Source organism: Lontra canadensis, unplaced genomic scaffold, assembly GCF_010015895.1.
Source record: "Lontra canadensis isolate GAN:19392208 unplaced genomic scaffold, GSC_riverotter_1.0 scaffold12, whole genome shotgun sequence".
In the NCBI taxonomy this organism is placed as follows: domain Eukaryota; kingdom Metazoa; phylum Chordata; class Mammalia; order Carnivora; family Mustelidae; genus Lontra; species Lontra canadensis.
The window spans coordinates 17880406-17895788 of NW_022631006.1; the positions used below are offsets into that span (position 1 = coordinate 17880406).

The 15383-nt window shown below is 37.2% G+C and overlaps 2 protein-coding genes and 1 non-coding gene across 6 annotated transcripts in view; 1 reads left to right on the top strand and 2 right to left on the bottom strand.

Annotated features, from left to right (window-relative positions):
- The window catches only part of TTBK2 (tau tubulin kinase 2), a 164533-nt gene that overhangs the window by 89860 nt on the left and 59290 nt on the right, over nucleotides 1-15383 (top strand). For all 4 annotated transcript variants that reach the window (XM_032856709.1, XM_032856708.1, XM_032856710.1 and 1 more), the window contains 2 exons: nucleotides 2192-2332; nucleotides 3816-3920. In XM_032856709.1, coding sequence (XP_032712600.1) covers nucleotides 2192-2332; nucleotides 3816-3920 — 246 coding nt within the window. The remainder of the gene's footprint in view (nucleotides 1-2191; nucleotides 2333-3815; nucleotides 3921-15383) is intronic.
- On the bottom strand, nucleotides 11509-11624 carry LOC116867592. Its single transcript, XR_004382636.1, has one exon. It is a non-coding gene; the product is annotated as a small nucleolar RNA SNORA40 (small nucleolar RNA).
- LOC116867207 (TATA box-binding protein-associated factor RNA polymerase I subunit D-like) lies at nucleotides 11545-13137 on the bottom strand. The gene has a single exon (XM_032856712.1). It carries the CDS (start codon nucleotides 13008-13010, stop codon nucleotides 12180-12182), a length of 831 nt encoding a protein of 276 aa, XP_032712603.1. The 5' UTR covers nucleotides 13011-13137; the 3' UTR covers nucleotides 11545-12179.

Genomic DNA, 15383 nt, shown 5'->3' on the forward strand with positions numbered 1-15383 from the left:
TGGAATTCTTCTTCAAAAAAGCACTCCTTCAACTATTAGGTTACCTGAGATAAATTTTTATATAGGAAGGGCAGGATTTGTATTTCTTTTCTTCCATTTACTAGTTCTCAAAATAACAAGTTGGTTCCCTAATATTTTCCAAAGAGGACTGATGAGCTCTTTTTAAAAAAATATGAGTTCATGGATTTCACATCTTTTATATTTCTCAATTATTGCAGTTGTTTTTAATGTTCAAATTGCTCTATCTTTGACCAATAGGGCTTCTTTCAAGTTGGATTCTGATTCATTTTGGTAAGACCAGACTGTAGCAGTTTTGATAGCATCCTTACTTTCTCGTCCAATATCATGTTCCAAGCTCATTCTGTCTGTTTCATGCTTCAGAGCTAGAATCAGCCATTTCTCCAGTAAGCTCTGATTCCTCTTCGTGGGAAATGGTATTTAGAGACCACAAACTCTAGAGGCTATGGGTATCTCTCGTAATTGGGTTGAACATTGTTTTAAATTCATTTCAAGTGGATGGGTTCAGGATACACATTTTTTAAAAGAGAAAGTAGATATTTCTAGTTCAAATTTGTGACAGTAGGGTTGCTGACAATTTATTTTTATCTCTTTGCTATTACACACTTTTAAATATATGTAGATGAAATGATACTGGGATTTACATGAAAATAATCCAGCGTATATATGTGTGGGAAGGAAAAGGGTGTGCATGGCAAGGGTGTGGGGGAGTAGGTAACAAACAGGTGAAACAAGATTGGCTATGAATTGATAATTGTTAATTCTTGGTGATGAGTAGTTATATGAGGGTTCATTATATTATTTTCTTTTAGGTTCACTTCACATTTTTAGTAGTAAAATCCACTTGTATTTTTATTGGGATCATGTTAAATTTATAGAATTACTTAGGGAAAAATCCATTTTTTTTTCATTCAATAATATTCATTCTATGTTATGAATAAGAATCCCCCCCCCTTCCCGGTGGCTGTGTACCAGTCAGTAAGATGAGTGTACCATAATTTATTTAACCTTTCATTTATTGATAGATATGTAGATTGTTTTCAGTTTTTCTTTGTAACAAATAATAATTACTTTAATTTATACTGTGAAGTTTTTAATTTTAATTACCATGTTAATAACTTTTCCCCATACTCCTTCTAGCCTTATATTTTATCTTTTTGGATTTTGTTAATTGATACCTTAGTTTACATTTTAAAAGATGTGAAATTTTAGGGACGCCTGGGTAGCTCGTTGAATAAGCATCTACCTTCGGCTCAGGTCATGATCCTGGGGTCCTGGAATCAAGTCCTAGATCGGGTTCCTTGCTCATGGGGGAGCCTGCTTCTCCCTCTGCCTGCTCCCCTTGCTTGTGTGCTCTTTCTTTCTCGCTGACAAATAAATAAATTAATTAATTAAATTTTTAAAGAAATTAAAAAATAACTGATTTGAAATTTTAGAATCATTACTACTATCATAAATCAAATTAATTGATTTTCCTTCAGAAGCTTTTATAATGGTGGAAGTTGTTTACAAATGAAGTTCCAGTATTTCTTAGGTATATTTTTGGAAATCAAAATACTGATTTTTGAGAAAAAAATGGTTGGAATGCTCGTAAGTTATTAGCTACTCGTGGGCTTGTAAAACTCATTATTGTAGATTATCACTTATTTTATATTTGGAATTATTGCTCTGGGTACATATGTTTTCTATATTTTCAAATAATCAAGACTGTATTTTGTTATGGCATGAAAGACGGAAACATGATGACTCAAAAACATAATAAGTTCAAAAACTTCTGGTTATTCTTAAATTTCTTTGAAACATTCATGTATTACCTTAGTGGAATCTCTTCTCTTGAATGAGAGGGTCACAATTTGGGTAAAATCCTTGTATTTTCTGTCAAAACTTTTTTTTAAAGATTTATATATTTGAGAGAGGATGAGTCAGGAGGGAGGGGTAGAGGGAGAGAAAGAATCCCAAGCAGAGGCTCCGCTGAGTGTGGGTCCCACGCTGCTCAGGGCTCCATCCCACAACCCCAAGACCATGACCTGAGCGGAAACCAAGACTTGGATGTTCAACCAACTGAGTTACCCAGGTTCCCCTGTCAAAACATTTTTAATGGTAAATGAATAACTTCCCGCTCTTCTTTTATAACATAGTACCATATGTGAAAGTGTTTATTTGGTTTACACAGGGTCGGAATCTGGCAGATCTACGCCGTAGCCAGTCCCGGGGCACATTCACCATTAGCACTACTCTTCGGTTGGGTAGACAGATTCTCGAGTCTATTGAGAGCATCCATTCTGTGGGATTCTTGCACCGAGACATCAAACCGGTAAGAGGCCTTTTCAAGTCAGAGCACAGAATGAGTTTGCTTTGTACTCTTAATCTAATGAAGGGACACAATAAATTATGAATGCAGCTTTCTGTATTTTATTTCTATTATTAAATACAAGGTAATATTTTAATTCTGTAATTAGAAGCAAAATGTAACTTGCCTCTTAATTTTTAAAAAAAATTCTAATTACAAACTACAATTTAACATTCAGGAGCTTTTTTCATACAATGAAAATGTTGCTCGCAGCCAAAGTAAAAATTAATAATGCTTGACTATTATTATTATGTGTGTTAACATTCCTAGTTACTTAGCCTTACACCTAAATTGGAAGTCATTCTTTAGATTTCTTTTTCCTGATACTGTGTAAAAATATATACATATGTGGCTTTTATATTCATTGGGTTCTCTGAACTATTTCTCAAGTGACAAATTGTACTTATAAAGAACCATCAATTATGAAAGACCTTATTTTTTCTTCTGAGTGCTACAGTGGCAATATATAGTATTTTTTCTATTCTGTTTTTTCTTAGAAATTGTCATTTCCATAACTGAAATATGCATTTATTTTTCCTTCTTTGTTTTTTAATTGCTCACAAGGGGAAATGATCCATTTCTGATATACTATATTTACTATAAATATATCATGTGTTGGTTAGTGCAGTTGAAAATTACATCCATCTGCTGCTACATGATTTCTAAAATTAAATAGTTTACATGAAAATGCCAACTAAAATTAACATTAGTAGAGTCAGGCTTAATGTAATATAGATTTCTCTTGCTCTCAATTCTATGCCAAACTAAATGTCACTACTTTAGAAGCATGGTGACTGAAGACTTTCCATTTTCATCTGAAAACTCCCTAAGTAGAACATTATTTTAAAATAAAAGCTAAAAATTTTGTAGCAGTTTTGCTTTTTCCTTTATAAATTCTCTTTTTACATACCATCTTTGCAAATTTGTGCTCATTTAACATTACATTTATTTTTTAAGGGAAGAATGCAAAGTATATTTCATGAAGTCTGTTTTGAAATGCTTCCTTAAATTGAATTTTAATTTTTATGCTTAGTGAAATTCAGCTTTATGATGCTTATAAGAAATTCATTTAAATTTTTAGCTGTGTATTCAATTTTGCTCACTCCTAGTTCCTCCCATTTTAAAAAGGAAGAATTGGGCTGTCTTTAAAGTGTTGACTTAGACCAGAATTTCAAGGAACATAGAGTTCCACTTAAGTCAGTGTTGTTGTAGGTAACTTTGTACCATCACTTAATTCTTTGTTCCTCAAAGTTACCTGCTCCTAGGCATTAATAGAATACACAACAAGATTATGTATTAATATCCAGTAAATATCATGGATTAGAATAGTGTGTTTGAGACATATGTATTATATAGAGTTTAAATAGAAGAATTAAAATATAGGAAGGATATATGTAAGGATTTAGTATTATAAGAATATGTATATTTTCCTTCTTTGCTTTTCTAGTCGAACTTCGCCATGGGTCGCTTTCCTAGTACATGTAGGAAATGTTACATGCTTGATTTTGGCTTGGCTCGACAATTTACCAATTCCTGTGGTGACGTCAGACCAGTAAGATTTTTCATATTATTATTAAATTTGAGAATTAACCTGTTATTTATAATATCACTTTGTTAAAAAAGAAATATGAATTATGTATAGAATGGATGTCATCCAAGAAGTAGCATATAGATTTTATGATTAAATTAGTGGATAGAGTTAATTTTATTATTGAAAGTTGTGGCTTTAAAAAAAAAAGTACGTTAGGGGCAGCTGGGTGGCTTGGTTAAGCATCCGACTTTGTTTCAGGTCATGATCCCAGGATCTTGAGATCCAGCCCTGCATCAGGCTTACCTGCTCAACGGGGAGCCTGCTTCTCCCTTTCTGTCTGCTACTCCCCCTACTTGTGCTTTCTCACTTTCTCTCAGTCGAATAAATAAATACAATCTTTAAAAAGGAAAAAAAAAAAAAGGACATCAGACACAGAGTTGGAAGAATGGATTTGGAGAAGAACACACATTGGCCCTTTAGGCTCAAGGATCTTTTTTGCAGTCTGAGGTTCTTTCTATATCCTACAATTCTATTTCCGTTTTGTACATTTCATATCCAGAATTTCCATTTGGAAATATTTTTTCTCATTGTTGATATTCTCTATTTGAGAATGAACATTTTTTTTCTTTATTGATACTCTCTATTTGACATGATGTTGTCGTCATGCTTTCCTTATGTCTTTAATCAAGCTCTCCTTTTGTTCTGTAAACATACTTATAATGGCTAGTTTGAAATCTTTCCTCTTAAATCTGACATCTAGTCACTGTCACAGGCGGTTTCTGTTGCTTCTCCCACCCCCAAATGTATGGGTCATACTTTCCTGTTTCTTTGATTCCTTATAATTTTTTTGTTGGAGACTGGACATTTTAGATAATATAGCTGTTTTAGATACCGGTTCTCCTTTCCAGTGCTTTGTTACTGTTATTTGCTTGTTTATTTGTTTAGAGGCTGAACTGGATTTGTTTCTGTGAAGGCTGTTCCCCCTGTGACCCTTCCCTCCCTTACCCCAACACAGAATATTAAGTCTCTATTGTTGCTCCTGGGGCAGTCTGCCTGTAGTCACCCTGGAATGACTCCTGTACTGGTGGAGCTCTCTTCTACACTCTTCCCTGACTACACCCAGGTTTTCAGCTCCACTAATTGCTGGCTGATTGCTTTGTTGTTTACAATAGTGCCCTGGGGTATAAATTCCGGGCAGGGGCATGACAAACTAATCTAATCTAATTTCTAAGGTTAGAGTTTGGATATTTCTGACCTCAAGAGGCCTTCTAGAAGTCTTATTCCCCTGGTTCTCTCTTACCTGGCCAGCCTGTAGTCCAGGCTTTATCTTCATTAGATCTGTAAGCAAATCTCCTCCCAACTCCCTATACCATAACCTTCCCTATTTTTGAGAAATGTTTTAAGTTTAAATGTCACTGTTGCAAACAAGATAAACTCCTGTGGGAAGAGATTAACAGGTGGTCTTTTTTAATGGCCTTTCTCTTGCACCCAGGCGAAATCTCTGAGCCAAGGCTCTAAAGTTGGGCGGAGAACTGCGGTAGCTTCTGAATGACATCTTTACTCTTTAGGAGCTGAGACAGGGCAGTAAGTGGAGATCTCTCAGTTTGTCTGTCCTGTCAGGGAAGCACTGTCTCCTGAGCCACGGGAAGGGCTCTTGGGCTCCCAGGATTGTCAACATACACCCAAGGTAGAGATCTGGAAGAACCTAAGAAATGCTGAAGTCCTGCTTCTATGGGAAGAAAGCCCTCCAGCTCAGAACTGCGAAATAAGGGAGTCCTGTGTCCATGGTGGTGAAAGTCTGGAGTAGAGCCACGTTCTCTGCTCTGGAAGAGAGGAGGGAGGGAATGGTTTTGGTTCAAGTATCATAGAATTTTCACTTTTCTTGAATAGGTGTTTCTTTATTTGTTATTTACCCTAAGGACCATTTCCAGGAGCTTTAGTTTTTTAAGATAATTTTCACCAATTTTACTGAGGATCAGGTCAGTAGAACTCCTTATATTGTCATAGCCTACAGTTCAGTTCGTCTGTCTCCTTTTTACCTTTAGTTTTGTTTTAACTTGGTACTGATTGTGATTTTCATTTCCTAGCAAATTAAGTTGCACAAAAGCTAAAATACTGATTTTGAATGAGCTAAATATATAATAATGGAGTTATATATGTAAATGTAAATTGTATTTAGAATATAGGCACATGAGAATTTAGGTGCCTTAAAAATTGCAAGATAATCTTTTTGATTCTAGTGAAAATCTTGTACTAATACATAGCAAAGCAGGTAAAGAATTTAGGTTCTATATAGCTTGCTAGATTTGAATATATTTCCGGAATCCCATTTCTTTTCCAGATACCATTCTTTTTGAATTTTTAGACTGTTACGGGTTATTGTTTATTCTCACACATAACATATATTTGATGAGCACATAATCTGTGTGAGGCATGGATCTAGGTGCTAGGACTATAGTGGTGAACAAGCAGACCAAAATGAGGCTCTTATGGAAGTTATATTTTTTTGGAAAAGACAGATTAAAAAACAAATAAACACATAATTTTAGGTAGTGGTATATGCTATGAATAAACGCAAAACAGTGTATTGACAGAGAGAGTGATGGGCACTGAGAATAAGAGACTATGTTAGTACCAAGGAAGAAAAAAAGGAGACTGTTTTAGAAGTAATAGTTAAAAAAGACTTCTCTGAGGAGGTATTGAGTTGAGAGTTGAATTAAGTGTGAGAGTGGGCCATGTGAATATCTTGAAAGAGAGTGTTCCAGGCAAAGGGAATAGCAAATTCAAAGGCCCTAAAGGTATAGTAAGTTTGGTGTGTTTGAGAAAAAGCAGGGAGGCCACCGTGGGTATAGCACAACACAGCATAACATGATGAGGAGTTCAGTGGCAAGAGATAAGGTGTAAGAGGTTGGTTGGGCCTAGGTTGTATACAATTTTGCAAAGAGATTTATTCTAAATATGATAGGAAGCCTTTGGAAAATTTTGAGCGGGGTTGTTGTATAATCTGGTACATGATCTGTCAATAAGCTAATTATATAATGGGATTATATACAGAAGTAGATTATATTTAAGACCATAGCCTTAGGAGAATTTCAGTGCCTAGAAATTGTAAGGAGCCTATCTTCAGTTTTATCAGTATTCTTCTGTAAATTAGTAGTCTTGCAGAAAAGAACTTAGGTTCTTTGTAGTTTGTTATATTTGAATATATTTCTGGAATCCCGTTTCTGTTCTAAGTAACAGTTTTTCAAGTTTTAGAACATGTGTTGTTTTTTTAAAGTCACTCTGGCTGTGAAGAAGAGACTATTGAGAGCAAGAGCAAGAGTGGAATCAGAAAGTTACAAGTGAGAAGGCTAAATTTGTTAGTCCAATGGTCATTGATAGTGACTGAGATCTAGGGCATTAGGGAGCTCTAATGAAGGTGGTGAGAAATGGTCAAATTTAGGATATATTTTAAAGATAGACTTAATGATGCTTCCTTTTGGATTTGTTAATATCAGATGTCAAGAAAAAAGAAGAGTCAGGATTGACTTTTAAATTTTTGTTCTGAACTAATGGTCATGCCTCTAACCATGATGGGGAAGAAGGATGAACAGTGGATTTGATAAGGGAAAAATGAGGTTCTATTTTCTAGAAGTTAAGTTTGAGATGCTTCTTAGATTCCAGATGGAAATACAACAAGAAGGTGATTTGATACAGTAATATGTAGCTCAAAAGAGAAATCAGGACTGGAAATAATAGAAATTTAAGAATAATTTGATTGGGGGTGGGGGGTAGCCAGGGCACAGGGGTGCAAGAGTACCTGGTTTTGGGGGTCCCAAGTAGATGAGCTTTGACTACTTGACACTGAGAAAATCTGAAGGCAGAGAGACAAGTACTGGTGAAACAAGAAAGAAAAGTATTTGAACAGATGCTGAATGGACTGCGCCACCCAGCGTGCCCTGAAAGCTGTTTTTATTTTATTTTAGATTTTATTTATTTATTTTAGAGAAAGAGTGTCTGAGGGGGAAGGAACAGAGGGAAGAAGGACAAGCAGACTCCATGCTGAGCACAGAGCCCAACAAAAGGCATAGTCCTATGACCTTGAGATCATGACCTGAGCCGAAATTAACAGTTGGATGATTAACCAACTGAGAGATGTTTTATTTTAAAGACTGGTAGGGGCGCCTGGGTGGCTCAGTGGGTTCGGCCTGCCTTTGGCTCAGGTCATGGTCCCGGGGTCCCGGGATTGGGCCCCACATTGGGCTCTCTGCTCAGTGGGGGGCCTGACTCCCCCATCCCCTCTGTCTGCCTCTCTGCCTACTTGTGATCTCTCTTTGTCAAATAAGTGAATAAAATCTTAAAAAAAAAAAAAAAGAAGAAGAAGACTGGTAAAACAGGGATGTAGTTGAAAGGGAAGTAATAAAATCCTTCCTTAATTTATTCCTTCCTTCTCATTTATTTATTTATTTTTTAAAAGATTATTTATTTATTTATTTGACAGAGAGAGAGAGAGATCACAAGTAGGCAGAGAATCAGGCAGAGAGAAAGGGTAAAGCAGGCTCTCTGCTGAGCAGAGAGCCCAATGTGGGCCTTGATCCCAGGACCCTGAGATGATCTGAGCCAAATGCAGAGGCTTAACCCACTGAGCTACCCAGGTGCCCTCATTTTTTTTTTTAATGGCAGTTATTGCAGCATGCTTGTGTACTGATGGTAATACTCCAGGAGATGTGAAAAAAGTGATAATGTAGACAGAGAAGGAAAAATTCTAGGAGCCACATTCTTGCATAGCCAAGGAAAGGAACCTGAGCACAAATGATGAGGTTAGCTTGTTCTCTAAGAGCAAGAACACTCCTTCCATTGTAACTGAGAAAAGGCCGAGTAAATGGACAAAGATATAGGTAAGCATTTAGATTTGGTAGTGGAAAGTTGAAGTTCTCTCATGGCTTTTATTCTCTTAGAGAAGGTAAGGCCTTTTGCTGAGAGTGCAGAATGGTGCTGGAGGTTGAAGATGGAAGAGGACAAGCGAAATAGTTACCATGGAGAGGGAGAGGTGAACTAGATTCAGAAAATAAATTGCTGACCTGGGCTGAAAACTCATTTGAGTATTATGGTAATATAAGGTGAGATTGTCAGTACAGTTTGTTTTTCTCTAAACACCTTAAACTGTTTATTTAGAAGTGCACATTAGTGTGAGAGTTGGGTTTAACCTGGGTAAGGATCAGGTTAGCACTATGGAAGAGTGATAGAAGAGAGTTGAGAGAATGTTATTGTGGTTGAACATAGTTCAGACTGTGTAAGGAATGATCTTTCCCTTTTTTTATATATCACCTTCTAGAATTTCAGTAGGATTTTCATAATTTTCTTTAAATCTCTTAAATCTCAGGTAAAATTAATTTTAAATTTTTTCAGATCATGATTATGATTGAAATCCTTTTTTCATATTGCTCCATTAATATAAAATCAAAGTTGCCTTTGTAGATTTGTTTCATATTGTACAATTTTGTTTATTTATTCCTTGTAAGAAACTTAATTGAGTCACTTGAATTGTCTAGGTGTGCCATCATGTTATCTGCAAAAATCAATATTTTTATTTTGTATTGCTGTATTATGTATTCCAGAAGAGTGTAAAAAACACATATAAAAATTTTAAGGAAGACTGTAAAACATCTGTGGCCTCTATCTAGGTTAAGAAATAGCTCATTACCACTATTATTTCATTCCCTCTTCTTCCTCAAGCAGCACTGTCTAATTGAAGTTACTGTAAGGATAGAAATGTCTGGGCACCTGGGAGGCTCAGTGGGTTAAGCCTCTGCCTTCGGCTCAGGTCATGATCTCAGGATCCTGGGATCAAGCCCTGCATCGGGCTCTCTGCTCAGCAGGGAGCCTGCTTTCCCCTCTCTCTCTGCCTGCCTCTCTGCCTACTTGTGATCCCTCTCTCTGTGTTAAATAAATAAATAAAATCTAAAAAAAAAGAAAGAAATGTTCTGTACCCCTACTCATATGGTAGCCACTAGCTACATGGGCTATTGAGCACTTGAAATGCGACCAGAGCAAATGAGGGACTGTTTTAAATTTCATTTAGATTTAGGTTGCTATTATATTGGTCACTGCAGCTCTAGATGTAACCTCCATTCTGAATTTTGCACGAATCAGTCTGTCTTCTGTCAACCTGACAGTACTTGTTTTGGAGCATAAAGCAGATTCAGGGAGCTCTTGGAAAATAGTACAGTTATCATGTGGCTTCCATCTAGTTTCCTCCAGTGATAGTATCTTACATAACCATAGTATATTGTTAAAGCTAGGAGATAGATACTGGTTTACTATTACTAACTCAAGTGCAGGCCCGAGTCAGCTTTTACTATATTTTTATATGTAATTTCTCCTGAGGGAGGGGAGTATATGAAACTTTTTCCCATGTGTAGATTCGTACACCCTACACCACAATCAAGCTACCAAACTATTTCATCACCACAAAGAAACTCTCTCAAAACATAACATAATTTTAAAAATTGATTTTAAAGATGTAAATTTTGGGGGGGGGCCTGGGTGGCTCAGTGGGTTAAAGCCTCTGCCTTTAGTTCAGGTCATGATCCCAGGGTCCTGGGATCGAGCCCCACGTTGGGCTCTCTGCTCAGCAGGGAGCCTGCTTCCTCCTCTCTCTCTGCCTGCCTTTCTGCCTACTTGTGATCTCTGTCAAATAAATAAATAAAATCTTAAAAAAATAAAAAATTAAAAAATTAAAGATGTAAATTTATATATATATAAATATATATGTGTATATCACATCTTCTTTATCCATGTGGTTATATGGTGTGTACATACATACATACATACACATATACATGTGTATGTGTGCATGCACGTGTGTGCACAAACACTGGAATATTATGCAGCCATCAAAAAATCTTGCCATTTGCAAGGATGTGGATATACTAGAGGGTATTATGCTAAGTGAAATAAGTCAATCAGAAAAAGACAATTATATGATCTTACTGATATGTGTAATTTGAGAAACAAGAGAGGATCATAAGGGAAGGGAGGGAAAAATGAAATAAGAAGAAACCATAGAGGGAGAAAAACCATAAGAGACTCTTAATCTCAGAAAACAAACTGAGGGTTGCTGGAGTGGAGGGACGTGGGAGGGATGGGGTAGCTGGGTGATAGAAATTGGGGAGGGTATGTGCTATGGTGAGAGCTGTGAATTGTGTAAGACTGATGATTCACAGACCTGTACCCCTAAAACAAATAATACATTTTATGTTAATTTAAAAAGAGTATTTTTCTCTATTACCATTCCACAACTTCAACTATTTTCTTACTTCTACTGGGGGCTATATTACATAGTTCTCTATGCTTCCTGTCCCTTTCCAGAATCCCTACCTTTGGTTAGCAATAGGCCTGGGTTCATGCTTACAGTCTCTCCCTGCTCCTGGTAGATTTAGTCTCCTCGGAGCTCATTTTATCTCTGACATTCATCTTCTCCTTCATATTCACACAGCTCTGTCTTTGTAGTAGTCTTGAGGCTTCTCATTGGGATTATTAAGAGTTTCCTCCTTGGTTTCCCTAAGTCCTCCTTCCAGTCTCTTCTTTTTACCTCCAGAAGAGTAAGCATCTCAAGCACTTTCTCACTCATGTCCCTTTCCTACTTAAAAAAATTTTTTTTCCCCTGGGTTGCAAAAGAGGATTTATTTTTTGCACTTTGTCTAAGTCTTTGTTCACAAACTAAACAAAAACAGCAAAAGTGAGATCATAAAATATAGTAGACATTTAGTGGCACAATCAGCAATATACAGTAGTGATGAAAATTGGTAGTTGAAAGAGTCTAGATAACTAGTAAGTTATTACAGTACTACACATTTGAAGCTAAAGGTCACTTTTTTGAATGAAATAGCCATCAAAATGGTTTCGGGTACTCTTGAGGAATGGATGGTTGGTTGTCCATCATTAGTGATTACTGTTTCAGGATTACAATCTCTGTACTTCCTTGATTTGAATGCACAACGAACACCTGGAAGTGCTTACCCTGAAATGAACAAGTATAGGCAAAATGGATCTTCTGTTTATGATTTCTCAAGTGATTATTTCTGCTATGCAAGCCTCAATTTTCTGTGATAATTTCACTGTGTTTTAAAATATTTTTTCTAGTAATTCTTTAGGAGTTTCACTAACTTGTTCAGATTTTCTTCTCTCCTTAAGCAGGTTCTCTTTTATCACTACACCAACATATGTATTTGTATTTATCATCTTTACTTTCTATGAAAAGCTGTTTTCTCTCTTCTATTTACTTTAACATTCATATTCCTAGCTCTTTTCAGACAATTCTATCCTCTGTCCAATGTTTTTAGACTTTGATGCTCTCTTTTTAGACAAAGCAGCTTCTTCAGTACATCCCTCCTGTTCTAAATACACATTCTTCATCTTTGGTACTTGAGAACTTATAATGAAATCATTATGGTCCACCAATTTGATATCACATTCGTCATTTTGTTCGAGATTTGTTGCAGACCCATCCTCTGTTTCGGACTCTTCAATAGGCGAGAGAGCTCCATCATCATCCAAGTATTTGTATCTACGACTGTCAAAATCTTCTTTTTCTAAATCTTCACCAACATTCATTTGTTTCAAGGATTCCTTGAGGTAGTATTCATACTTCAGTTTTTCAAGGTAGTTGAAAAATCCTCTTGCCATTGCTTGCTCAAAGGTTAAAATCTTTCTCCAAGGTAATGGTTTTCTTACATTCTCAGATTCTAAAAATGGGAACCCAGATCCTTTGTCTTGAACTTGTTTCTTATTTATTTGGGAACGTCTACTGTTTTTTCTCCCTGTTGGTCTTCCTCTTGGTCTTCCTGTTGGTTTGTATTTCTTCTTTTTACGTTTTCTTTTTTTGAATCTCTCAAAAATAGCTTTTAAAGTCAATGGTCTTGGTTCGAAAGATGAGTCACTAGATGAATCCCTTGCTTGAGCAACTTTAGGTGAATGAACAAACTTTCTAGTATGGTTTCTTTGCACCCTTTTAGGTGAGTAAGGGACACACTGAGTTTTAAATAAGCTGCTACCAGAAGAAGAGCTATCACTCTCACTGTCAATTTCCACAGCTGAATTAGATGCCATTACAGAGTTGAGAAAATTCATTCCTGTTACATACTCTCCCAAGTCCTTCTCCAAATTGTTTATTCACCACTTGTAATTTGCTTCAGAATTCTGACAATTCAGTAAACGTGATGTAGTTTCTCTGAACAATGCCCACAGAGCTCCACAACCTCGCGGAATGAAAGGCCCTACTTAAAATTTTTTGATGAATTCCATTTCGCTGCATGTTATAAATGAAACACCTTAATATGACATTCAAGGCCATCCTTACTTAACCTGATTCCAACCTCCTTTTCCATTATTTCCTCTCACCATTTGCTCCAGCCTTATCACTTTCCCTAGCACACACACAGTACTTTCCTACCATTTTGCATTGTACACAGTGTTCTTTTTACTTAAAGTGCTTTTTCTTCTTCCTGTTGTAATTCTTTCAGTTTTCATTTTAAATATTTATTTATTTGAGCGAGCAAGAAAGAAACCGAGCATGGGTGGGGTGGGGCAGAGGGAGTGGGAGAGAGACTCTCCCACTGATCATGGAGCCCAACTTGAGGCTTAATTTTACAACCCTGAGATCACGACCTGAGCCAAAATCAAGAGCTGGATGTTCAACCGACTGAGCCACCCAGGCACTCCTCTTTCAGTTTTTCAAGGTCCAATTTATTTTTTCTTTTTCATTTTCACTTAAATATTTAGGTATTTATTTTAGTAAAATGTGCTCTTAGGCTGTTAACCACTCTCACTTTTTTCTTTTTTATCTTTAAAGATAGTTTTAAAATATAATTCTTGAAGAGATAATATATTTATGTAGTGTGAACATAAGAAAGTAAAAATTCATAAAAGTAAAGCACTTCCTTGAAAGATACTGTTAAGCAAATGAAAAGACAAATCACAGACTGGGAGAAAAATATTTCAAAACACATGTCTGACAAAAGACTTATATCCAGAATCTATAAACAATTTTCACAACTTAGTAATAAAACAAATGAATAAACATGAGCAAAAGATTTGTATAGGCATTTCATCAAAGAAGAAACACTACAGATGGTAAATAAACACAATAGCAAATGGTGAACATCTTTAGTTATCAGAGAAATGCAAATTAAAACCACAGTGAGACATCACTACACAGCAATAAAGCTAAAAACACATTTCTGAATGCTTGTGAGGCACGAAAATCAGAGGTTGCGAAAGACTGGGAGTTGGAGGGGAAAGGGTTGACTATACAGGACTTTAGGACAACTCTTGGGGAGGGCGGAGAAGGAGAAGCAAGACCACAGAAGAGCAGGACACCTAACTTTCATCCGGTCCCAAGAATTCAGCTAGATAATTATCAAACCATTCTGAAAACCTACAAACTCAACAGGAGATCAAAGAAAAGAATAGCAGCAATTCTCTGAACAAAAAAGCGACCACTTTCTGGTAGGTAGGACATGCCAAGAAGTGATTCCGAGGCGATATTCAGGAAGGTAGACTGCAGGGGTGGAGGAGGGAGCCTCCACCAGCTGGCTCCCAGCATGTAATAGAGCAGCGGAGCCCAAAATTAGAACTTGCTCTGTGGGGGGACGTAGCTCCAGTGGCTAAGTGGGGGGGTGGGAACCCTTGCTGGAACACTGTGGTCTCAGGACCCTCGGGAAAGACCAGGGGTGCCTGAGGGTGGCAGAGCACCCAAGGGTTGGAGCAGGGAAGCTGGCTGTAAAGGCGGAGCCAAGGAGTGGGCTTTCATCTCAGGGTTGCCATAAACTGTGATCTGAGGCACAGTCTGGCCACTGCTCTTCGAGTAGGGACCCCGTGAGTGGCAGATCCAGGGAGACGCCCCTTCTTCCCCTGGGAGGAGTGGCACGGCAGCGCACCAAAGGAACCTACTGGGTTTGGAAACTTCAAATAGGGTCATGTGCCAGAGATAGAAACATTCAGTTACAGGCTGGTTGAGCACAGAGTGTAAGGGAGACCAGGGAGAACAGGAGTGATTGACTGCTTTTCTCTCAGGGTGCAGTGAGGAGTGGGGCCCCAAGCTTTCAGCTCCTCTGGCCCAGAGATTGGAAGGCCACCATTTTCATTCCCATCCTCCAAAGCTGTACAGAAAGCTTTCAGTGAACAAAAGCTACCAAGCACAAACCCAAGCAGATTACTTAGCCTGGCCCCTGGCAAGGGCTGTGCAAGTCCGCCTCTGGCAAAGACATTTGAGAATCACTGCAGCAGGCCCCTCCCCCAGAAGATCAGCAAGAACATCCAGCCAAGACCAAGTTTACTGATCAGTGAGAACTGTAAAAATCCAGTGCTAGGGAAATACAGCATATAGAATTCATGACTTTTTCTCCATGATTCTTGAGTCTTTCAAAGTTAATTTTTAAAATTTTCTTTATTTTTTTCTTTTCCTATTTTTTAAAATTTTCTTCTTTCCTTTTGCAACCAACA